The sequence below is a fragment of the Hipposideros armiger genome, unplaced genomic scaffold (genome assembly GCF_001890085.2).
Source record: "Hipposideros armiger isolate ML-2016 unplaced genomic scaffold, ASM189008v1 scaffold_366, whole genome shotgun sequence".
Lineage (NCBI taxonomy): Eukaryota > Metazoa > Chordata > Mammalia > Chiroptera > Hipposideridae > Hipposideros > Hipposideros armiger.
Genome location: NW_017731716.1, coordinates 194067 through 219741, shown reverse-complemented (window position 1 = coordinate 219741; position 25675 = coordinate 194067). Strand labels below are relative to the sequence as shown.

The 25675-nt window shown below is 37.0% G+C and overlaps 1 protein-coding gene across 6 annotated transcripts; it reads right to left on the bottom strand.

The window, feature by feature from the left end:
• Positions 1–624: 624 nt before the first annotated feature.
• MTIF2 (mitochondrial translational initiation factor 2) lies at positions 625–25432 on the bottom strand. 6 transcript variants are annotated; one of them, XM_019662124.1, is made up of 16 exons: positions 25356–25432; positions 21974–22096; positions 19534–19679; positions 17949–18174; positions 17458–17569; positions 14221–14392; positions 13599–13759; positions 12113–12289; positions 10600–10739; positions 8469–8593; positions 7051–7255; positions 6423–6675; positions 5624–5764; positions 3249–3413; positions 1408–1548; positions 625–840 (listed from the first exon to the last, which is right to left on the bottom strand). In XM_019662124.1, the coding sequence occupies exons 4-16, from the start codon at positions 18165–18167 to the stop codon at positions 668–670; spliced, it is 2184 nt and encodes a 727-aa protein (XP_019517669.1). In that variant the 5' UTR covers positions 18168–18174; positions 19534–19679; positions 21974–22096; positions 25356–25432; the 3' UTR covers positions 625–667. The 6 variants fall into 6 exon arrangements, with proteins under 6 accessions (XP_019517669.1, XP_019517670.1, XP_019517668.1 ...); XM_019662125.1 differs by lacking the exon at positions 21974–22096; XM_019662123.1 differs by lacking the exons at positions 21974–22096; positions 25356–25432 and adding an exon at positions 19994–20106.
• Between the last annotated feature and the right edge of the window lie 243 nt (positions 25433–25675).

Sequence of the window (25675 nt, the reverse complement as noted above, 5' to 3'; positions counted from 1 at the left end):
ATGCCAGTAGCACCCCACCCCATTACCACGACCGAAAGTATATGCACACATTGCCAAATGACCTGAGGGGGAACTACCCAACCAGCCCCTCCTCTGCTGCCCCTGTTGAGAAACTGATTTGTGTGAGTTGGTGGTGTGACCTTGCCTAAAAAGAGGCTACGACATATTTGTTGCATACACAAGAAATGTAAAGGCTAAGCTTGAAGATGCCAATTCAAAAATTCATCCTGAGTCCCTGGGTGGTTTAGCTGGAGTGCTCGCTGTCTGTAGTACAAAACACACACTACTGTTCAATATTGAGGATGAACTCTTAGGAATTTAAACTCATGTTTGCTCACAAGTACTGTTGACACAAAACTGATTTCAAGCAGTTATTTGGTACCATATTTTGCCCATGGAGCTCAATTCAGTGAGAACTGCTTCTCTTAATGTCACTTAATACACTGAATTGAAGTTTGACTATTCAATGATATGTCAATTAATTTACCATTTTTTTCTTAATACCAAGAATTCTAGTTGGAGGCATTCTTAAATATTTTAAGTTTCCCTATTTCTGTAACATTTTAACTACAATGCTTAGAACTACTTGGGTGCTTTTTTAATTCTTCAATAAAGCAAAACTAGTTGTGTAATAAAGCAAGACATTTAATCTTTTACATTTTTAGTTTTAAAATCCTGGATCCCAGGAGGTCTTGGCTAGAACTTCCTTTTCTTCATAACAAACAATTTCATCTCCCACTTTAAATTCTATCTTTTCGTCATCCAAACTGAGACCACAATCCATTCCAGTTTTGATGATTGAAATGTCATCTTTGTGGTGTTTCAATGAGGTTAATGAGCCTTAAAAAAAAATTTAAGGTTTATACATTGAACAAATAAGCACCTACTAAGTGCTATGTAGTCTGGTGTTAACAGAAAAATTACACTGAAACAAAAATTTTACAGTTCTGTCATGTTAATGATAGGACTATCAGAGAAACAAGAAAAATGGTTTGTTGTAAAGATTTGATTTGTAGTGAAAGATACAAAATCTCCCATTTTAAAGACTGCAGAGGATTGGCTTTGTACTCAGGACTTGAATGAGATAAGGATAAAAGACATTGCAGGCAAAAGGTCAAAGAATGGAAGTAAGCAAGTAGATAAAGTGTAGGAGAAATGGTTGGAAAGGTAGTTTGGGGTCAATTTTTAGAAGTTTAGGAAAGCAGATTAGGGGACTAAATTGTGGAGTCATCAGAATTAGTAAGGGACAGAACCCATGAAGTTGAGACCAATTATGAGTTAGCAAAAAGGAACGGCCTGAACTAGGACTATGGTAGTAAAAGATGAACAGATTTCAGATGGCTACATAGAATCATCAGGTTTTGGTGACTAGATATGATATAATAAAAACATTTTGATGTTGCTTACCTTTCCAAATAATATGTCCATTACGGATTAATTTAAATTTTTTTGGTTTTTCTAACTGTCCCTTTTGGACTCTGCAGCCAGCCACAGGAACTTTTTTCTTTCCTTCTGTTACAGAGAAGGTTGCTAGTATAGAAGCCTCACCTTTAGGAAAAAGAGAATATTAAATATAGAAAACAAAAGATTCTGAGAAATACATAATTTCTGACATGCAAGGCAGAATTAAAAGTAATTTTTTACAAGTGTACAAACTTCTGCATAGAAAGAAGTCCTAGTTTTCTTTGATTCCAACTTTATTTTCTTGACCAAACATTAGAAATAACAGAAAAATCCTTGGATATTCTTAGAAAACCACAAAAATGTATGTGCTTACCAAAAGAATGAATGAAGGAAAAATGGAACTCTGGCTGAATAAAGTGCACTAGATGATAATAGTTGATAAGATTAGTACAATTCCTTTCTGCTCCAAGGAAACCTAGTTTTCAACTGTCCCCTCAATATATTTTCTAGAATAGATCATCTGTTATTACCTGATTTAATTTCACCATTGGGTAACTTAAATCCACTTAAGAGTACTTATTCTGTGACTCAGCTTAATTTTTTGACTAAAAATTAAATTCCAATAATGACATGGTACCACATTACAATGTACCAACTTTCTAGGGTTAGTGTTTTTGACTGGTGCGTGCTTACTTCTAGAAACCCTTATATCACTCAGTTTTCTAAATTGCTCTTAACATAAGACCATACAAACTTCCGTATAATCATATTAAGCAGATCAGAAAATCCTAAAGTAAATGTTTTGTAAACTTAAAATGCAAATACTGAATCTTGTCATGAGGAAACATCAGATAAATCCAAATTCAAGTACCTTCTACAAAGTCATTGGACTATACACTTCAGAAAGTCAAGGTCAAAAAAGCCTGAAGAATTAAACGTTATCCATGATCCTGGACTGGGGTAAAATATATACCTATAAAGTCCACTATTGGAACAATGGACAAAATTTGAATATGGACTGTGGCTTAGATAACAGTACTAATGTTAGAAATTTACTGTATTTGATATTTGTTCTGTGGTTTTATAAGCGAACATCCTTGTGCTTAGGAAATGCAAGTATTTATTGGCAAATAGACACAATATCTCAAATTTACTCTCAAATGGTACAGAAAAAATATTGTGTGTGTGTGTATATGGTGGGGGAATAAAGCAAATGGGGCAAAATGTAAACCATTTGTGAAGTGGGTAAAGGACATATGGGAGGGAGTTCCTTATACTTTTCTTGTAATTGTTCTGGAAATTTAAAACTATCATCAAAATAAAAGTTAAAAAAGAATATGTATGAGGGAGGAAAAAGAACAGACAAAATGATTCAATCATCTTAAGTAAATTTAGCCTTTAATTTGGCCAAGGGATATGCTAGAAAGAACATTTTTAAATATTTAAAAATAAATTTTCTTCTCATGGTGGATTCTCTCCGCCAGCTCCAGTACAAAATCAATGGCTCCTTTCATGACACGTTAATAATCTATGCCTCCCACCCTAGTCTAATTTCTGTTACAATTAGTTGTTCATATCTAAACTTGAGGGCGAGTTCTTATTGCATTACTTGCCTTGTATCCCCAGGGCTTAAGCACAACATGTTGTAGAGGGGAGGTGTTTATAATACAGATGAAGTTACACTGAATTCTTATGAAGTCATTTATTTCTATAGAACACAGGATATATATTGGAACAGTGAATTTATTTCAACAGTGAAATACATTTCCCCTAAACTTTGCTTTCAAGTGTTATTTACAGCACCTAAGATAAGAATGTGTAAATAACATGCAGTGAACACTCACCTATTACATGCTCTTCCAGAGTGCAGGGCAATCTACTGCTCAATTCTCCCTGCAAATCTTCAATAAGACGGTAAATGATTTTGTGAAGTTTAATTTGTACTCCTTTTTTTGCAGCTGATTGCTGGATAACATTGCCTGCATTCACATTGAAGCCATATATAACACCTGGCAAGCAAAACTACAATCAGTAAAGTAGCACAAATACGGCATTAAACAATTTGTCTTTCAAGCGGAAACTCAAATCTACATTGTTTTATTTCCTCTACGTAAATTAAAAGCAAGTAGGGGAAATGAGAAATTCTGTAATTTTTTCTCATGGAAACTAGTAAATTTTCAATTTTTTTTTTAAAAGATTGGGGAAGAGGAACAGCCAAGTTGTTGTCCTTCAGTCTTAGTTGTGGAGGGACAGCTAGCTCAGCTCCTAAGTCCAGTTGCCATCTGGCCGCCTGTTGGCAGCTTGCGGCCACTCAGCTCAAGGTCCCGTGTTCAATCTTAGTTGCAGGTGGGCAAAGCCCACCAACCCATGCGGGAGTCGAACTGGCCACCTTGTTGTTAGGAGCATGTGCTCTCACCAGCTGAGTCATCCCGCCACCTGTTGGCAGCTCAGCTTGGGTGCAGCTCACTGGCCCATGTGGGAATCAAACCGCTGACTGTTGCTCAGAGCTTGCACTGTTAACCAACTGAACCACTCAGCCAGCCCCAAAATTTTCAAGTTAATTAAAGGATTTTATAAATTCTATTGAAGCTTGTTTAACAAGAAAAATGTCTTTATGATTTTTAAATCCATTCATTTAAGAAACATTATATTAATAGCCCATAATGTGCAAGACAGTATGCTAAACAGAGCTTTGATTTTTATACCAGAGGAAAAAAAAACAAATGATTAGGGCTGAAATAATATTACATTATTTTACTAACAATTCTAATATTAAATTATAATCTTATCTACTTTTGTGGTTTACTCCTAGGTATTCAGCTGGCCAAAAGATGCTCAAAAATAGTTACTTCATTGGTAAAGTTCAAGAGTTATTTAAGAAATTACAGAAGTTTCATGAAGCTGACCATTTTACAAAGAACAAATAACGTATTTAAAGGCAAATACCTTGGGGAAAAAAGGCAAAACATTCTTGCCTCACTTAAACAAGTGAAAAAAATTAAGGCAATCAGCTTAATCAAGAGAAACACAACCACCTTGAAGGTCTTATTAAGAAATCATTCAATACACGATCTATATTCACAGAACAGTGCTAGGCCAGTCAGTTCCTATAAAATACTTTGACGTAACCAGCAATACTGAAAATCCCATTTCAGTAGTAGAGGTAACATTTAATTCTAATCAACTCAGGTCATGAAGTACCTCCTTCCTAAATGATTCATTAATCACTCAACAGTACTGGTACTTTTCTAAGTGTCAGATCTAGTTAAAGAGACAGTCAAGAGTCCTCTTTTGTGTATCATAAATTCGACTAATAAACAGTCCCTCCCTGCCTTCTAGGTATTTAAAGCTAAAAGGAGCTTTTAGAAAGATATGATTTCGGGCAGGCAGAGTGGCGCGTTGGTTAAGAGCTGGCAGCAGGACCCAGTTCGGATCCCACATATGAGACCAAGTGACACTGCCCTCTACAGCTAAGATGCTGAACAACAGCTCCACCTGGAGTTGGGCTGCCGTGAGTCGCTGGCGATGGCGTAGGCTGCAGCCCCGCTGCAGTGGGCTGCTGTAAAGCTACCGTGAGTGGCTGGCAGCCGGTGTGAGCTGCCAGGAGTCGCCGTGAGTGGCCGTCTGATGGCCAGCGACCAATCTGCCTCAGCCGGGAAGAGCGCAATGATCACAATACCAACATGGGCCAGTGAAGCAACGTCCTCCACAACTAGACTGAAGAACAAAAGGACAGCAACTTGTCTGTTCCCCTCCCCCAATTCCCCAATAAAATCTTCAAAAAAAAAAAAGGAAAGATATGATTTGTAAAATTATCAATAAATGAAAACAGGTAGCCAAAAGAAAAAGATGAAGAAAATTGTACTAAACAGGCTGATAAGAGTCTTAGGAGCATTCAAAAATCTAAATAACATACAGACAACCAACCCTGGGTTGAGTGGGGAACTGGGAAGAGCAGGGAGAGGAGGTAGTGATGGTACTTTAAAAAAAAAAAATCAAGAAACACTGCTGGGGCTTGAAATAGTTCCCCAAGGATGTAGTACAAGTGGAGCTGTAGCTGAAATATTGCACATCCCATTCTCCTCAGTCAGTACCTGGGACTCGTGATGTGGATGGGGTACATATTGGGTGTGACTAGCCAAGCAACAAAAGACAGAAGCAAATTGTTCACAGTATATACAAGGGAACACAGTTAAACAAATAGAAATGGAATCCTTACCATGAAAGGTTTCAGCAAGGTTAACATCATTTTCACTAATATCACCCACACCGAAATGTACTAATTCTAGTTCACACTCATGTGAAGCATCATAAGTATCCATAATGTTCAAAATGGCTTCAACGGAACCATCAACATCACCTAAGTGCAGCAAAAGTTTAAAATTATTGGTGTTAAGTTAGGCATTAATTGACACAAAATGACAATAATCTATTTAAAACCATAATAGGAATGGCATTTACCACTAAATCCACATTTACTTAGGTTTAGCATTATAAATATTTACTTAATTAATAAATATAATGTATCAAATGTATATTTACAACAAAATCAACAAGAAAAATGTTTACTAAGAAAATCTCCCCCAGTGGGAGGTGGGTGAAGGGAGTTAAAAGATAAAAACTTCCAGTTATAAAATAAATATGTCATAGAGATGTAATATATAGCATGGTGACTATAGTTAATAATATTGTATTGTATAATTAAAAGTTGCTAAGAGAGTAGATCTTAAAACTTCTTATCACAAGAAAAAATATTTTCTAACTATGTATGGAGATGGATGTTAACTAGACTTATTGTAGTGACTATTTTGCAATGCATGCAAATATCAAATCATCATATTATATACCTGAAACTAACATAATGTTATATGTCACTTACACCTCAATAAAAAAAAAATTTTCCCCAAAATAGTGAAATAATTTTGGCTTAAATTTAATGGCACTAATTAATTGTGAGAATTAAGAAATATATATATATTCTAAAAATGAGTTATAAAGTAAAATCTTTTAAAAGTCACCTTTAATAATTATAGGAAGTACATTTGAATCTCTTTCAACTTTCTCTTTTGGCTTTATGGGTTTTTGTTTTTTCTTTTCTTGGTACTTGATAAACGATCTCTCCTTCCAGTGCAAAGTGCCGTACTTCTCACGGGCTTTCCGATGTGCTTCTTGGTGTTCCTTTCGCTTTTCTTCTATCATTTTCAGATCCTCCTTATTTTTTTCCTGTTCTTGCTCATACTTCCTCCAGTCAACAACTTCACGTGCCCTTGGCTTTATAGGGAAAACACAGGCATTATTTAACTAAACAGAAACCAGTAACTGCTGGGTTAAACCCTTTGTGTTTTTCCTCCATGATGAAATTAGCTTAACTCATATATAAAATCGCTAATAATATATTTCAAGAAACTTATAAAACTGCAATTTGGGGGCTTTGTGTATAATTGAAATTATTTAATTTAAAAATCCTATCTCAAATTTTTAAGAAATCTATAGCCAAATTTTAAAATGGTACCACTGGCCCTCTCATAGCCCCTTATAGTCTAGAATTATTTGTTAATATTAATATACTTACTTTGTATGACATTAGAGACTAATATTTAAAATTGTTGTATCATAACTAATGTATGGGAATTAAGCTTGATATACCTCAGATTCTACTTCAAGAATTTCATCCCCTGCAGAAGGGAGGTCTCTCCAGCCTATAATTCCCACTGGCATGCTGGGACAAGCCTCATTGATTGTTTTTCCATTTTCATCAAACATTAAGCGTACTTTCGCCCAACTCTTTCCAGCAACCAGAATTGAGCCTTTTCTCAAAGTTCCTCTTTGAATTATTGCTGTAGTAACAGGACTAAAATAAAAATAAAAGTATATATTCTTAATGCCATAATCAGGATGTAACAGCATTTTCTTAAGCAAAGATATCTTTATAAGAATTAAATATATATATATATATATATATATATATATATATATATATCATGTACACACAGGGTTAATTCCACCACTTCTCAACTTCTCAAGCAGTTTCTCATACTATGAAAACATTTCACAATTGTTAAAAGGTGGAAGCAACCCAAATGTCCATCAACAGAAGAATGGATAAAGAAAATGCAATATATACATACAATGGAATATTATGTAACCTTAAAAAAGGAAATCTTATCATATGCTACAACATGGGTGATCCTCAAAGTCATTATGCTAAGTGAAATAAGCGAGTCAAAAAGGACAACCACTGTATGATTCCATTCATATGAAGTATCTAAAGTAGTCAAAATCATAGAAACAGAAAATGGAAAGGTAGCTACCGAAGGTAGCTGCAAACAGCTGCAAGGTAGAGAGGGAAATTTAATTAGTGTTTCATGGGTATAGCGTTTGCTTTGCAACATAGAAAAATTCTAGCAATCTGCTGCACGACAATGTGAATATATTTAATACTACTGAACTGTACACTTAAGAATGGTTAAGGTGGTAAAGTTAATGTAATGTATCTTTACCACAAAAAATTTTTTTAAAAAACAAAACAAAAAAGATTTCTCATAAGGTTATGGTACTAACAGGTGCAGACAGAGGAGTGTTTTGACAGAATCCTAATCCGTTTTCTATAACTAATTTGTTAGGCAGTGAGAAGACCTCTTCTGTTGAGAGAGGGAAATTAAAGAATAGAACACCATTCCAAAGACTTTCCTATATATTAATGGGTAAAGACATAAAGAATTTAGAAACCCTAAAATAATAATTGCTATTTCATTCCAATTTATGTTAATCTATGAGGCTTTACCAATTCAGTTAAGTCAGTGGGAAAAACAACAACAACAAACTGAACTGCTTAAGCCATCTAAATATGACTACTACATATATACAGATGGTTGCTGTGGTCTGCTAATAACTACATTTTTGAGTTCTGTGTGCTAGTGCAATAAAATAGTTTTCAAAACAAATGCTTTGACAATATTGTTCATGGACTAACAGTAACAGGCAATAAAAATACATTGTTATATAACCAAGTCACAAGACAATGGAACAAAACTATTAAAAAGTAAGCATTTTAACAGTCCTACCCTCTTCCTTTGTCTGTGAAAGATTCTATTACTGTTCCTTCCACTGGACCAGTGGGGTCTGCTTTCAATTCTAACATTTCTGCAAGAGTAATTGTTGCCTCTGCCAAAGCCATCAGATTATCACCCTTTAACAACAAAAAACATTAATATACATTAATAAATATTATCTGTAAATATAAGTACCAGGATCAGAAATCTTCAGTTATATTGCACTTTTCTCTTTTAGCATGAAAAGCATGAATTACCCAATCAGAAAGAAGAAGAAAGGGAAGGAGGAAAGGAAGGATAAGCAAGAAAACCCGATCCAGGCACAGATCTTGCAAGAAACAGTGGCTATGTTTTTTTTTAAAAAATATGGTCACCAGTGGTGCTTGTTAATATCCCTTCAAAAACACATGCTTCGTTCATTCTCTCTCCTACATCTATTGCAATAATTTTCTTCCTCTCACTTTCTTTACAATACTACTTTATATTGAAGTTCTATCCAATTGAACAAGCTTTCATGTCTATTTTCTCATCTGATCCATTTTAACTACACTAATGTGCAACCCTGAAAAAACACTTCACCTCCTTGGATCTCCTTTCCTTAACTGTAAAATAAAGGACGAGATTAGATGATTCTTTCACCTTTAATGATCTGCTTACTATGCTTTCTAGGGCTCCAAGATCATGCAGCTGATTAACTGGAGATGGAGCCGGAACTGATGGGCAAGGGATTTTTCCCTTCTCCATGTCAGCTAAGAGACTGCTCACATTTGTTATAGAGTGTAAAACAACACAGACAACTGTAAACAAAACTGAATGAATACTCTGCTTACCCATCTACTCAATCCTAGTATTTATTCCAATTAACAAAATGCTGCTCTGAAAAGCAGAGCTGGGGTTGTTTCTTTGCATGACCTAGTCCTCTGTATCTATCTTGGAAAAGAAGGCCTCGTCTTACTTCCCTGCCCTTCTCTCTCAACTCCCTCCATTCCCTAGGAATCATCTCCGCCATGCCTACAAATCTGCCTAAGCAGCTTACAGCTACCTACTCGTCTGATGGTATCTGGGCAGAAAAGGTCTTCAAATGTCTTAATCTTGCTGTCTGGCTTTCAGAGTGCAATTGCAGGTATATTAGAAAGATAATGAAGGACATTAGAAAGACACTGGATGAGATTCAGAGAAAAAGAGGCATGCTTTTACTATTAATGGAGACATAATTTCTAAACATCATGGAGTTAACAAATTTAGGAAAAGTAAAGATAAAATGAGACTAAATTGGAGGAAGGTGGCAAAATACAGTACCATCCTCCAGTAAATGATCAGGGAAAAAAGTCTATAATATGTGTAAACCATGGAATATGGTAAGAATGGACAAAAAAGGAAGCTGTTCCTTAGAAGCAACCTGTATAGAATAAGAGAATTGGAAAATGCTGTCACAAAGCAGGTACTGAGATTCCTTGGTGTTTTTCAACCAGAAAAAAATAACTGGTAATTTAAAAGGAAATTCAAATAAACATTATAAAACTTGTAGTAATTTAATTCACTGAAATATTGAGTCAATCGTTATAAATGAAACCCAAATGTTTCATGTTTGTATTAGCGAATTTTTGTTATAAAAATAAGCACTTTTTATTACCAACTGGATTTCATTTCTGCTTAAAATAGTCGTTAGCCCAATATTACCCCATCCTCACATCATTTACCATTTATACTTCTCATTCTAAGTATCTCATAATAAGAAAAGCATTAAAAAGGGCCGGCTGAGTGGCTCAGTTGGTTAAGAGCTCGCTCAAGAGTTTGAGCTCTGAGCAACAGCGGTTCGAGTCAGCCCGAGCTGAGTAGCCGTGAGCTGCCAACAGGTGGCGGGATGGCTCAGCTAAAAAAAAAAAAAAAAAAAAAAAAAAAAAAAAAGAAAAGCATTAATTTTAGACCCGATTTCCCACTGATCAGCTAGGTAACCATGGATTGGTGACTGACCTATCTAAGCCTAATTTCTAATCTTCCAAACCAGGATAATAATACCAGCTTTACCTAAGTACCCACAGAATTTTTAAACAGAAATTCCATATGTTGAAATGTTCTTTAGGTACAATGTACTCTGTTCGTTCCCATGTGAACACGTCGTCTATGAGGTGCCTGCATTTACCGTAAGTGCAGAGACATGCACTGCTTGAACGTCGCCTCCGTAATCCTCACACACCACATCGTAAGCTAGCAGTTCTTTCTTCACTTTTTCAGGATCAGCCTCAGCTTTGTCACATTTGTTTATGGCAAGGACAATGGGCACTGAAAGAGATAGAGTTAAGAAGAGGGCAAATGATGATACCTTCAATTCTAGGTATTCACAATGAAGACACCAACCTTTTCTGGCTTTCTCTTTACTCAGTGAACGTACTTACCTAATGAAAGACCTAAAAGGATCCACGTACTTATAATGTACTTATAAACTACTTGGCATTACTAAACATACACTCTCATAACAGAAATGACACAAAGTTCTAGGAGATAATGCTCTAGTTGGGTTTCACCAACTCTGTAATTTTCTCAAGTATCAAAGGAACAGAAATTGAAAACAGACATAAAGAAAGCTATGTAACCCACAATCTATTATTATGAAAAAGTACATTCCATATTGATGAGGTGGAACTTAACAGGGACCAAGATAACAGGTGTAGAAAGCATGATGCAAAGAATTAATCCTATCTCAACCAACTGCTTTGTTATGGAATCCTTGGCAAATTTATCATTCTCTTCTTTTTGTTATATTCCCTAGATTCATTAAGAATATAGTCCATTCCACAAAGGCAATTTTGAGGAATTGAAAAGGAAAGAGAGTAACATTGAAAGCTAAAAGATCAGATTCCAAATGTGGACATGTTGCATATTAACTGTAATGAGGGGAGTTCCTGCCACTCTCTGGGTCTTAGTTTTCATGTTGTTAGATAAAAGAATTCGACTAGATCAGTGATTCTCAACCTTTCTTTTTCTTCTTGCCAACAAATCTAGGGGAATATGATACACTCCATCAGGTACATTTTCTCAAAGCAACAGTATTTTCTCAGGGTGGTATAAGGTCATATCAGAATAAGACTAAATGTGTAGAGCATGTGTGTCCAATTTTTAAATGGAGAAAAATAAGGGAGAAAATAGCCAAGTAATTTTCCAAAAGTTTCAATTTTATACCTTTGATCAAATAAGAATTTAATTTAAAGCAGATGAGGGGGAAGTTTCTCTTTAGAGAAGTCCAGATGATGAATAAACAAGGAATTAACAGAATTAGAATATCACCACTTTGTAACTTCTAATGAATTCAGGTGATGGGTACATAGAAGTTGATTATTCTATTCTTACTCTTATACCTGTTTAAAATTTCCATGATAAAAAGGTTTAAAACAAGTTATTTGTGACTGTTATATTCTCACACTATACCATGTAAGTAAACAGTAGAGGAAGGACTGTATTTGTAATCACAAGTCCCAAAGTGAATCCTGCCTACACTCTTCTTAGTAGTTATGTCTGTGAGAAAATAATTCAAGTGTCTTTGAGCCTTATCTGTAAACAGGTATAACAATCCTCGGATTGCCATGAAGATTAAATGAGCTCCACGTACATGGCCCCAGAACAGTGGCTCTTGTCAGTCAGCCACAGCCACACAGTACCTTGAGCATCTTTGGCATGCTGAATAGATTCTACAGTTTGTTTCATCACTCCGTCATCTGCAGCTACAACCAATATGACAATGTCAGTGACCTGAGCACCTCTGGCTCTCATTGCTGAGAAAGCAGCATGTCCTGGAGTATCCAGAAAGGTTATCTTTTCCCCAGAAGGCAGAGAGACTGTGGAAAGAGAAATCCAAGAACACTAAAAACTCAAATATGTACTTCCTGAATACATAGGAATATATGTGACATTATCAAACACAATAATTTTTTAAATAATTTTGGGCCGACTGAGTCGCTCAGTTGGTTAAGAGCGCGAGCTCCAAGCAACAGGGTCGCTGGTTCGATTCCCACATGGGCCAGTGAGCTGCACCCGAGCTGAGCTGCCACTGAGCTGCCGAGGGGCGGCTAGAGTGTGCGCTCTTAGCAACAAGGTTTCCGGTTCAACTCCCTCCATGGGATGGTGGGCTAGGCCCACCTGTAACTAAGACTGAACACAGCACCTTGAGCTGAGAGCCCTGAGCTGCCGACGGGTGGCCGGATGGTGACTGGACTTGGAGCTGAGCTAGCTGTGCCCTCCACAACTATGATTGATGGACAACAACTTAGCTGTTCCCCTTCCCCAATTCCCCAGCACTGTTCCTCTTCCCTAATTCCCCAATAAAATCTTAAATATAAATAAATTAATAATAATAGTAATTTTATTCCTTCCATTAATCTTAATCAGAACAATACAGATCACATTTCATAACAAAAAGTGCTAACATAGCAGTAAGACCTGTAGGGTTTTCTTTTCATGTAAAAATTCAAATAAAAACTCTTCGTATTTTCTAATATATAGCTATTTGCCCAAGTATACCAACTGATATCTATTCTGGAGAGAGAATACACTGATAGCTATATAGGGAGCCACCCGCACATTAGCAAACATCAGCTGCATGACTACCTTGAACAACAAAGACAACTTAGTAAACAGTTAGTAGCTCAGGATGTGAGTCCAACAGCCTTGGGTTTAAATCATGGCTTTGCCACTTACTAGCTGTGTACCTTGAGCAAGTAACTTAACCTAAACAAGCCTCAGCCTCCTCATCTGTAAGTAGCAATATTAATACCTACCTCATGATGTTGCTTTGAAGATAAAAAAAAATAAAGCATATAAGGGACTCAAAAACAGTGCTGGCTGCTCAGTGAATGGTAGCTATTACTTAATTATTATTAGAAACATTATCACAACCTAGCATTGAAAAATTTAAGCGCATTAAACCAAACTAGGGCTGGGCTAGAATAAAAAGGTAATATAATTTTTCTCTTATAGAATATATAAAATAACCTTTATTAACCATTTGCTCTACATTTCATCAAATCAATGGCTTTAGCCTTTAGCCTTCCCTTTTACTTTGAATTTGTATATTTCATACCATGACACCTGGTTTAAGAAAATAATATTGGGGTCCCAAGCACATTGTAAGGTAATTTGCATTCATACCAAGAAAGGCACCAATGTGCTGAGTGATGCCTCCAGCTTCCATTGCTGCCACTTGAGTTTTTCGCAGTTTGTCAAGTAACGTCGTTTTCCCATGATCAACATGGCCCATTATAGTAACAACTGGGGACCTTGGGGTTAATAAAGCTGGATCTGCCTGGGGCCTACAATTAACAGCAAAGGAGTTTCATTTCTTAAACATCAGAAACACTTTATAGCTGGTGAATTGGTTTGCAGTTATCTTTCTGAACTACCATTAACAATAAAACCCAACATTCAGCTTTGATCAGACATAACTATTTCCCTCTTCTATACATACATTGACTATGACAAATTATATGACTGCCCATCTACAGGTGGCATCTTCATAACAATGAGCAGAATTGAATAAATTTTTAAAATTCAGGATCAATAATATACATCCTTGGAAAACTAAGAAAACTGACCCTTCAAGTTTTATAACCTGAATATACATTTTGATGCTTTAAGCACTTTGAAGAAAAGTTTAACTTATACTCACACAGCATTTTAATTGCAAAAGAAATTTTAAGAAAAATCTTTCCATTAAAAAGTGTAAATAAAACTACATGGTCTCCTTCCCCCAATATATATGGTTAGGTTTTACCTTCTCACAGCATCTTTATTTTCTCTGACTTTGTCCTGTTTTAATTTGCTCCATTTTAACTTCATCCCTGCTTTCTTTATCACTTCTTTGATCCAGACTTCATCTAAATGTGAGTCTGCTTCTAGTGAATCTATGTCGATAGTAGTGTTCATTAAAGCTTCATATATACAATCTGGGTGGAATAAGATAAAACCTTTTAGGATCATAAAATTAGATGTTTAAGAAAGTGACCTCTATTAACATCAATATAAACAGTACATACAGTGAAAGGAATAGCGTATCAAATCACAAAGCTAAAAAGAAAATGATCTTTAAAATATGATGCATATATGTAAACTGGAGTTTCTGCATATTCATAAATATTTGGAATATAGATGTACCTTATGACCATCTGAACCATCAATAAAACATTAAATTGCATGTTGTATACATTTAGTATTAAGTAGTTTATCACAGTCTAGTTCTTTGAAAACCTGTAGTTACATATGTCATGCATACAACTAATGTATGTGTATACAGTCGATTCTTGTTATTCGCAGTAGTCACGCTCTATAAAACACCATCATGAATACTGAATTTGCAAATACTGAACCACTGTTCTGAGGTGAAATACAGGGTTAGGTTCCTTTAACCTCTGGTCACATTTTCATCAGCTGATCAATGCACACCTTGTTTAATGTGTTTCTGTTTAAAGACACCTTATTTACTATACTATATTGTTGATTCATTAACATTGAACTCATGGCCAGCAGCACTACATAAGTAATGCCCGAACAAAGCTTATCCAACACGTGTATTTTTCCTGTTAGGCACATTACAGCCTCCCTGCAATTAGTAACACTAAACAGAACTTCAGCACTATGCTGAGGGGCCATTTTAAACAGTGAAATCACCAACAAAAAGCATAAAAATGTAAAACACGTGAAACTAAATAAACCACAAAAATGACAGCTGTTGAATGAGAGCTGAAACAAAATTGTAGAGTGTTGCCTCCTTGAACCTCAGCTAGAAACGTGTGATTGGGCAACTCAAATTTTTCACCACTCTGCACATTTCTGAGAGTGAATGCAAAAGCACTGTGAGTACTGATTTGGAGGCTACAGATACATTTCAGAGAATTCACCAATAGAGAATCCCCAAATCAACTGTATAAACACACACACACACAGTATCTAAGTAAATAAGCTTCAAATAGATAATTTTTATTTAAATCATAGCAAATCAGTTTTGGAGTTAGAGCATTGATCTGTGGAATTAAATTTATATTTTAATTATTCTATGTATTTGATGATACAAAGGAATTATGATTATTATGATTATGGGTATGTGTGTGTTAAGGTTTAAAAAAAAATCCTCACCTTTTAGCAATAGGTACATAAGTATTTATAGATTAAATGATATATTAATAATTGTAGTCACTGGCTTATGTATATATTATGCTTATACTATCATTTCTGGTTTCATACATATGTATAAAAAGTGCCAAAAATAAAGTTTTAAAATCAAGCCAATTATCGTGCCGCCAAGTGGCTCATTGGTTAAGAGTTGGCTTGGGAGCCCGAGCTCTGAGCAGCAGGGCCGCTGGTTTGCATTCCACATTAGGGCAGTGACGCTGTGCCCTCTATAGCTAAGATGGTGAACAACAGCTCGACCTGGAGCTGGGCTGGCTGCAGTGTGCTGCTGTAAGCTACCGTGAGTGGCCGGCAGCCAGCGAGAGCGGCAGGCAGCGTGAGCTGCCGTGAGCGGCTGTCCAATGGCCGGTGACCAATCTGCCTCAGCCGGGAAGAGTGCAATGATTACAATACCAACATGGGCCAGTGAAGCAACGTCCTCCACAACTAGACTGAAGAACAAAAGGACTGCAACTTGCCTGTTCCCCTTCCCCATTCCCCAACGCTGTTCCTTCCCCCAATTCCAATTAAAATCTTTAAAAAAAAAATCAAGCCAATTATCAATATTATTTATAAAATCATGTCAATAGTTTTCCTTGAAAAAATTCTGAATGACCATATCCATTTGTTCTCTTCAAGTTTTCTGATTATAAAATAACTACATAATATAACTGCAAAGTTATAAAAATACAAGACAATTTCCTAATTTTCTATTCTTTGTGAGGATGGTATATGCACAATAAGCGGTAACACTTTTGGGCAGGAAACATGAAAATTCTAGTTCTGATGCAATTTATAAAATAACAATTCCTGAGAAATAATTTGGTGTGTGAATAAGAGCATGGGCTATGGAGCCATACTCCCTGGGTTTAAATCCTGGCTGTACCACACATTAGCTGTGTAATCCTGGGCAATTATTATCCTCTCCGTGTCTCAGTTTCTCAACTTATAAATGGGGATAATAATAATCATATCTACTTCTAGTGCACTGTGAGAATTACAGAGTTAATAAAGTACTAGTGTATAGTAACAGCTCAATGATTATGAGTTATTAATATTCTTTCTTTTCCTCAAGAGTCTGCTTCACTTGTTACTTTATTTTGCTACAATCATAGGCTATTTCTGGTTTATTGAATTTTTTTTTCGAAGTAGTGAAAAAGCAGTTTATTAGAAGAGGGAGTACATTTCAAAGAAATAGAAGCAGGCCTGAGTAATAGAGAATGGCTCAAGGGCCCATTATTAGAAGAGAAATTATACTCCAAGCTTGTTTACTGAATTTTAATGTCAGTTTATGATGAAAACTCAAATCTTATTCCAACAATCCTAAGTTGGTAATAAATACATCAGTGGTACAATTAAAGAATAAAAAAAAATTACAATGATACTATATATTTACAAATAAAAATAATATTATTAAAAGTTGTAGTTAGTACTATGAATATTTTTCTGCTGACACTACAGATATTGTCAAAATTAGTGAAAAAAGGAAATCAGAAAATTATAGAAAAACAAAAGGAAAGTAAATGAATACAAATATGGTCTCTCAGTCCAAAAAATATTCTTTGGCTTTAGTCTAATAGCCCACAGAATTTCTGAGAAAGAAAGGTTAGTTCAGATAATAAAATCATTTCCACTTTTATTAGAAGCAAAATCTTGGAGAACTATATTTAGCAGAGCCAAGAAATGAATTAGAGTGTGTGACCTAAAGTGAAAAGCATTGGAATGACTTAACATCTTTTTAAACCACCAGTCTAATTTTTATCTTTGAATGCCTTAGTTTTATTGCAAATAAAATACTAGGTAATCCATTTTCCCATATTTTTCCTTATAAAATGATAAGGCTTACCTATATCTTTTTCCATTGCTCTGGCCAGTTCCTCAACCGTCATTCCAATCCATACCTCCACTTCCTTTTTAGATTTTGTTGAAGATGACTGAGATTTCCGTGATCTTTCTTCCTATGAAAAATTCAGAATGCATGAGGAAGGAAGAAAAAATTTTTAAGTGACAATTTATTCTGGAATATCTACCATAGGGCATAATCATAACTCCTATTTCTACCAATTAACATTCCCATAAGTAGTTAAATCTCAAACTAAAATAAAAATCCTACATCCTTAATTCACTGTTATATACCAATTTCCAAGTAATCAAATTAATCAGCATTATTGAACAACTAGAACTTCCCTTCTTCACAAAGATTGATTGCCTGGAGTGTAGCATTATGGAATAAAGATTCTGTAAATGACAAAATATTCAAAATGCATTTCTACTCATGGCTCTAGGACTTTCATCTCAGATCAAATAATACAGTAGCTGATAGAAATCTGTAACTACCTTTTTTGTTACTAGGAGCCTATATTGAGATAAAGCAGCCCCAACGAGTGCATCTGTTTGCCAGGGCCGGGTATATGGCTGAGCAGTCCACACGGGGTAAGCAGATGAAAACACATGCCTCCACTGTGACAACGTTTTCCTTTGACCCAGGCTGTGCAGCTGCCTACAAATAGTGTGAAATCGTAGCAAGTTCTCTACTTTCAGTATCTTCTGGTTCATGTTTTTCCTAGAAAGAAAGTTTTAAAATAGTATTTTGGTTAATATTGAAATTAACTGAGCAAATATTAGTTAGGTATGTACTACATGCAAAGCAGTGCTCTAGTTAAAACAATGAATAAAACTGGGTTCTTGCCCTGAAAGAGCTCAGAGTCTAGTCAGAGAGCTGGGATTCCATACTAATTGCTCTCTAGATATTAAGTATTATTAATCGTTGTACTATGTTAGAACTGAAATACAATAACTTATAAAGGGTTCTTTTTTTTACTCTTGAAACACCAACTAACCAAATCATAACTAGTGATTTTTCTAAAATGCAAATTTGAACTCATCAACCCTCCTTAAACACGCACCAGCGGCCCTCCATTAATCACCAGTTTAATGTACAATTTCAAAACATGATATATAAGGACTCACTACCTGACTTCTGTTAACTTCTCACGTCTTCTCTTACACTCTTATAGTCCCTTCAGTCCTACCTCCCAAGCTTTTATTTTTGACCCACCTGTAATTTCCAATGGTTTATCATCTAATTTTTGAAACTGTGCATAAGCTCCCTCTACTTAGAATTGTCTTTCAACCTTTAACATTTCCCCCTCTTCTCACCACCCACACCCCACAAAAATAGATGCTTTAGAGCGGAAAGAAGGCCCCCAATAAATCACTATTAAATAATGCCTTTTGAATGTCTTTCTTGGAATGAAAAGAGTTTACTTAGAGAATACTGCGAAAGAACTCAAGTGTTGTCAGAGTTCAGTAGTATAGTTCTTTTCCACCCGAGTCTTATATTTCATTCTGCTCTCGACTGCATTTCTACAACTTTGCTTTTCAGTTTTTAAGGGAAGGAGCAAATAAAATAACGTAAGAAGTACATGTTTTCTTCTCAGCGAGCATTTCCTGAGCACCAGCTTTCAGGTGGTGCGTTTCAGGTTGTTGATGCACAAAGTTTAATAAGCCAGAGTCTTTTCCTTTGGAATTCACTATCTTTAAAGTGTTTCAATATAATGATTCTCAGGCACAATAAATACCTCAAGAATGGCACATTTAAAAAAGCTTATTTAGGTACATGTCCCTGATTAAGAAGTAAAGAGTACTCAGGAAGCATAGGATTCCTTAGGATTTTTTTTTTTAATGAGTCTACATTTGAGAAGGTCACAGACTAATGGAGTGGGAAGAACGGTCCTACATGGAGATTAACCAAAGCAAAGACATGTAATTGAGGTAGGAATGAGAAAAACACATTAGGGGCAATAATCCAAATGTCAACACTGGAAGGAACCTTATTTCCTATTTATTCCAAGGCCCTCATTGTACAGAAAAGGAAAATGCGAGACCAAAGATCTCAAAAAATACTTCTCCAGTGTCATACCGCTAGTTAATGAGTCAGGACTAGAACCCAGGCTCTCCGACTGTGTTCTTTCGCCACTAGGATATTCATGCAACGTGAAAAAGGATGTTGGAAATATGTAGTTGCGTTGGTGTCTGAATGTAAGAGCTGGAAGCCTTGGAAATCATCTGAAAGGTAAGAAGAAGTCATTGTAGAACAAGCACAATCCAGAGTGGCTTCGCCTCGAACCCGAGCCCAGAAAGCCTTGGGCACAGGTGAGGCTGGGACGTGGGGGCCGCACCTGCCGCGGCGCCGGGAGAGGAAGCCAACCGGCTGCTTCTGGTTGCATGCCGCTTTCATATGCCTACAAAAGGGTCACGCAAGGAATACATGCGTCTCGGAAAAGCTTCGGAAAGCACAATATTTATGGTTTCTGCCACTGACACTTGAGGCCAAACGATATAAGCCACCCGGGACGACCCGACTAAAGGACCCCACTCACTTAGCTCCTACATAACGCCCGAAGCGTCTGGAGTCTGAGACCGAGCGAAGATCACCTCTGTGCCGAGGAGAACTGAGCGTCGGTCAGTCCGTCTCCGAAACGATCCCCACCGGGCTTCCGGTGCCGCCGGAAGCGGTTCTTCCCGGAATTTACAAGTCCGAATTCGTACTAGTCGCGGTGGCCGCCGGAACTAGGGCTGTCTGAGATCCCTCTGGTGGGCGCCTAGCGGGGGTGGGGCTGGGGGCTAGTTTAACCTGTAGCCTCTCCCTGGGGTCAGCCGCGCGTCGGCTGTCGCGTCTGCAGGTCCCTTACTTTTCTAGAAATGACTGCTATCCTGGGGCTGTAAGCGGCTTCGGGTGCCGGCCCTCGAGGGGCAGCTAAACGGGGAAATGTGGGAGAAATGATAGGTCCTTACTAGACACATACCTAACGAGAAGGGAAAAACACAAGGGAACGTGGCGGTAGAACCAGTTAGTGCTGGATAAGGAGCGCTTTCTCTTTCAAAAGTCGCCTCGAGTAGGTAGCATTTGAAGTAGTAAAGCCAGTGCGTTCCAATCCCAGCTCATTCCCAGTCGTGTATACTTGGGGACGTTATGTAAACCTTCTGTGCCTCAGTTCTGCAATATGGTAATGATAGTGGCTACTTCATAGTCTAGCAATAAGGTTTATAAGAGCGCCTGGTTCATACTAAGTTTGCTCTTGTGATTATTAGAGCCTCCTCCCGGAGCATTTCTGCACCTTGATTGGACATGTCTTTTGGCCCATCCCCTTAACCACAACCACCTCCACTTCTTGAGAGTGTAAATTACCATTTATCTCTGTTCTCAAGGACTGCCACTACCCAAAGCAAATGGCATGGTATGTAAGTTTCTTACCCCAAAGCATACATAACTGTTACCTCTCTCCCATAGTCTGACCTCCTAAACTTAAGCCCCCTCCTCTTTTTTGTCTCAAAGGTGTGCAATCAGTATTGCCAAGTGATCAAATGGAAACCTCTGTCCTGGAAATTTTTTTAATGAACCTAACACCCACACACTTGAAAACTATTGCAGTTCATTCCAATTGCTATAATTTTACTTACTATTCACAAACACCTACTGAAGTGCAATTTCTGCAAGAATTTGTTCTTTGCTCTCATTTGCTTTGCCAAGCAGAAATTGATTAGAACATCCAAGTAATAGTCAGAACTTTCCACAATATTAAAGTGGAAATAACTGCTATTTTTCTAGTCATGAAGATCATGCATGCTAGGGCAGGCTGAGTGGCTCAGTTGGTTAAGAGCTCGCCCAAGAGTGTGAGCTCTGAGCAACAGCAGTTCGAGTCCCAGCCCGAGCTGAGCTGCTGCTGAGCTGCCAACAGGTGGCAGGATGGCTCAGTTAAAAAAAAAAAAAAAGATCAAGCATGCTAATGTAGAAAATTGAAGCAATACATCAAAATATAAAAAGGGCTTAAAAAAAAAAGGAGGAGGACAATTCAAAGAACAGAGGAGCAAACCTGAAAGAGTTCCCAATGGCCAAAGATGGAAACATTTGAGTAACGAAATAACATAGTATTGGATTATAACCCGAAGTGTCAAATAAGTACACGTGTGTACATACTAATATAAATGATTGAATAAATAAAGTGGGAAAAGGGACAAATCCTTCCTATAGAATTCCATATAAAATATGTATGTAACATCTACTAGGAGATAAAGCTTAATTCCCTTCCTCTTGAGTGTGGGCTGGGCTTAGTGACTCACTTCCAAAGAATAGAGCTTGGAAAGGGGAAAACATTAACTTCACAGTGGAGAATGCTAGCAAACCAACTAATCAAAGTGAACATCACCAGTGAAGTCATGTTGATATCATGTACCTCCTGAAATGTTATGAGAACACTCCATCTCTTCCCAGAAGAGATTCTTCTCAGAAGCCTATAACCCTATTCTAATTATGGGAAAACATGAGGCAATCCCAGATTGAAGAACATTCTACAAAATACCTGAGCAGAACTCTTTAAAACTGTCAAGGTCATGAAAAGCAAGAAGACTGCGAAACTATCACAGATCAGGAGAGACTAAGGAGGCGTGATGACCAAATGCAATGTGGTATCCTGGATGGACTCCTGGAACAGAAAACACATTAGTGGAAAAACTAGGGAAATGTCAATGAAATCTGTAGGTTAGTTAATTGTAATCCCCCAGTGTTAATATCTTAATTTTCACAAATGTATATAGTTAATATAACATGTTTATAGAGGAAACTGGTTGAAGGACACTTAGGAACTCTCCACTATCTTTGCAACTTTTCTGTAATCTAAATTTATTCCAAAATTAAAAGTTTATTTTTTAAAAAAGTGAATCAAATTCTAAATTCCTCTTCTCCAGATATAACCACTTTTATTATTTTAGTGAACATCATTGTGTATAAATACATGTACACACATAATTTTATATAAATGAAATTCATACTATAAATGCTGTTTTTTATCTTTACTACTTAACCACAAATAATGTTTATATTGCCATCTCCGAGGAGCAGGCCCCCGGTTCCAATCCCACATGTGGGCCAGTGACGCTGTGCCCTCTACAGCTAAGATGGTGAACAACAGCTCTACCTGGAGCTGGGCTGCCACGAGTCGCTGGCGAAGGCATAGGCTGCAGTGGGGCTGGCCAGCAGCTGGCATGCGCTTTCGTGAGCTGCTGGTGAGCCGGGAAGAGCGCAATGATACCAACATGGGCCAGTGAAGTGATGTCCTCCACAACTAGACTGAAGAACAAAAGGACAGCAGCTTGTCTGTTCTGTTCCCCTCCCCCAATTCCCCAATAAAATATTTTAAAAAGTAAAAAAAAATTGTACAGTAGTTGTTCTTGGCACATTAGCAGGTTTGAGGCCCACTGATAATTCAGTTTTCCTTGATGCTGATTTGACAAATACTCTGTGACAAATTGATAATCTACAGATTGCATTTTGGTAAGATCAATTATTTTAAATATGTGGCTTTGGGGAAAATTACTAAACCTTAATAATAATAATACTACAAATGATAGCTATCATTCATTTGATGTATTAAGAGTGAAGCATTGCTTTATAATCATCATCTGATTGAATGCTGCAAGACTGAATGTCTTATTTTTGTACATCAATTTTAACAAACCAGAAGGATTGTTTATCATTGGGAAAGTTAAGTAACTTGCTCAGGTCACATCCTTAGTGACAGGTGAAAAGGACCTAAATTCATGTCTTTTTGATTCCGATGCTGTTTCTTAACCACTTCCATTTTTGAAGACGTCAAATGAAAGATCTTTAGGGTCTCAACCAGCTTTGAGATTTTACCTTCTGAATATGAATATTAGTATTTTTTTTAGCTTAAATTTGATATTAACCTGTACTCAATGATATATGGTAAATCTTTGTGTTTCCATTAGTATTGCAGCTTCTATTAAAGTAACAATTATCTTTATGTAAAACAATAGGAGTAACAACTTTGTATAGTACTTATGGAAAATGTTACATTAGTCTCAAGGAACCTCTAATAAAAGCTATACCAATGCTCATTAAAGATGTCTGAACTGGATTTTGATTGGAGCAGAATACTTGGTCATTCAAACACAGGTAGACTAAAATTAAGAGAACGTTTGTCTAGACCAGGAGCGAAAATGATAGTAGTTTGGACTAGGGTGATGGAGGTGGTGAGAAGTGAAAGGATTTGAGAAACTGAACTGTTATGGGTTAGCTCTGTGGTGGCAGGGTGGTGGTGGGGAGTGAGGGGTTTATGGGGTGGGGAGGATCCATGCTTTATATAACCGATGGATGACAATTCAATTCCAAAGAGATTTCTAGGTCAGAACACCCTGTAGACTACATAATGTGCTGGATGCCACTGCCAATTTTTCCTCTTTTGTAGCTGTTATGGAGATCCTACGCTTCGTTAATGTTTTCCTACTTTTGGACATAATTTGCATTTCTGAGTTACAATCAGATTCCAATTTTTCTTTCCCTAGTTTACTCTCAGGTCGCCATGACTGGATTTGGATATTCAAATATTTGGATATTTGAAAGTCTGCCAATATTTAAGGACGATCATTTGGGATATGCCTTATCTTCAAATGGGTGATCTTCGCTATTTTATTGCTTTCTAATTTCATTTGCCAGGGAAACCTAGTAAAAAAAGTGAACCCCACCACACCTTACATACGAAAGTAAATTTTAAGTTAATTGAATGTTCTTAAGAAAACAAAAATGAAAATAGATTGAATATTTTTCTATTGCCAGATGTTAGCTTTCTAAACTTAGATCAGTACAACTTAAAAAGGAAAGAATGACATTTGATTAACACAAAAATTAGTAACTTCTGTAGATAAAACCAAACTTAAAAAAAATCTCTCCTTAAGTGGGAAAAGTGAAAACTATTTGGACAAAAGGCACATAACTTGATTATAGAAAGAGCTCATACAAATAAATGCGAAAGCCATTAACATTCATTCAGTAGCTAAATCAGCCAAGACGTGAACAAAGCTAATTTACCAATGGGGAAATAATAAATGTGGAAAAAATGTTCTGAGTGATCCTTCCCCACCTTGTCTATGTTTTCTAAACACTCTGTAATGTGGTATGTTTGCTTTTGTTGTTGATCTGAATTTAGGTGGCCATGGGCCTGCTGTTGGTTCTATGAGAAATCAGAAATCAAAGAACTGGGTGGTGTTTGAAGAGAAATATAGCTTAATAGTTTTAAAAGGTGGGTTAAGTTATTAAGTTTTATAATTGTGCTATCCAAGGCCAATTCTGGGTGATACTGTGAAGTCGGCCAGGATTTCTTCCTCTTTCGCAGCTTTCTCCAAGGCTGTTGTTATGCAGGTAAAGACTTAGCTACTTTGCTGTCTTCCTTCTCCACGCCTTCAATTTGTATCACAGAAATGACCTAAATTCATTCACACTAGAGTCAAACGTCCCCAGGAATAGCTACGTTTTACCTGGGATTTGAGGCTTACTCTAAATTCACAAATGAAACTCTAACGTGAAATTTCAGGCCTCATTCAAGGAGTGAAGGTTTTGCAGGATAGCGGAAAACAGCCCCACCAAGGTAGGCAAAGGGCTTCTGAAAAAGATGAGTCCTGGTTTCCACAGCTAATTATTTGTAGATGAATAATGACAAAAGCTAACTTTCGCAAAAGGTAAAATATAAAATTATAGTTGATAAATTTAAAGTTGAGAAGTCTTAAAACTATAGGGATTTTGGCCACCTCCTCTCTCTCCCTGTTGGTTCGCAACCTCAGGGAGTTTCCCAGGTGAGATTCGAAACTGGTCCCCCTACACAAGCAGAAACCCGAAGAGGCAGGCCACCCGTTTGGCAGGTGACAGGTTTAATTAGCAAGGGAACTCACTTAGGCGGCTTGTCTTGGGTGCTCCAAGATGAGATCTTCATCCCGATTTGAAGAGTTTATATAGAGGCCTTTAACATGGTTCAGTCACCTATACTGCCCAGATGGTCTCAGTAACGCATTCCTCTCTCAAGGCTGCCTCCTTCAGGAGGCTCCCAGGACCGACACGGTGAGAGGAATGGAGTGCCAAGGACAGGGGAAACGGTGAGGAGCCTGACTGCCGCCTTCGGCCCACGGGTTACCGGAGGTCAGGTACTCTCAAAGACCTCCTTCAACACTCCCTAAACCGAACGTTGTTACCAGCTCTGACTCTACTTTAATGG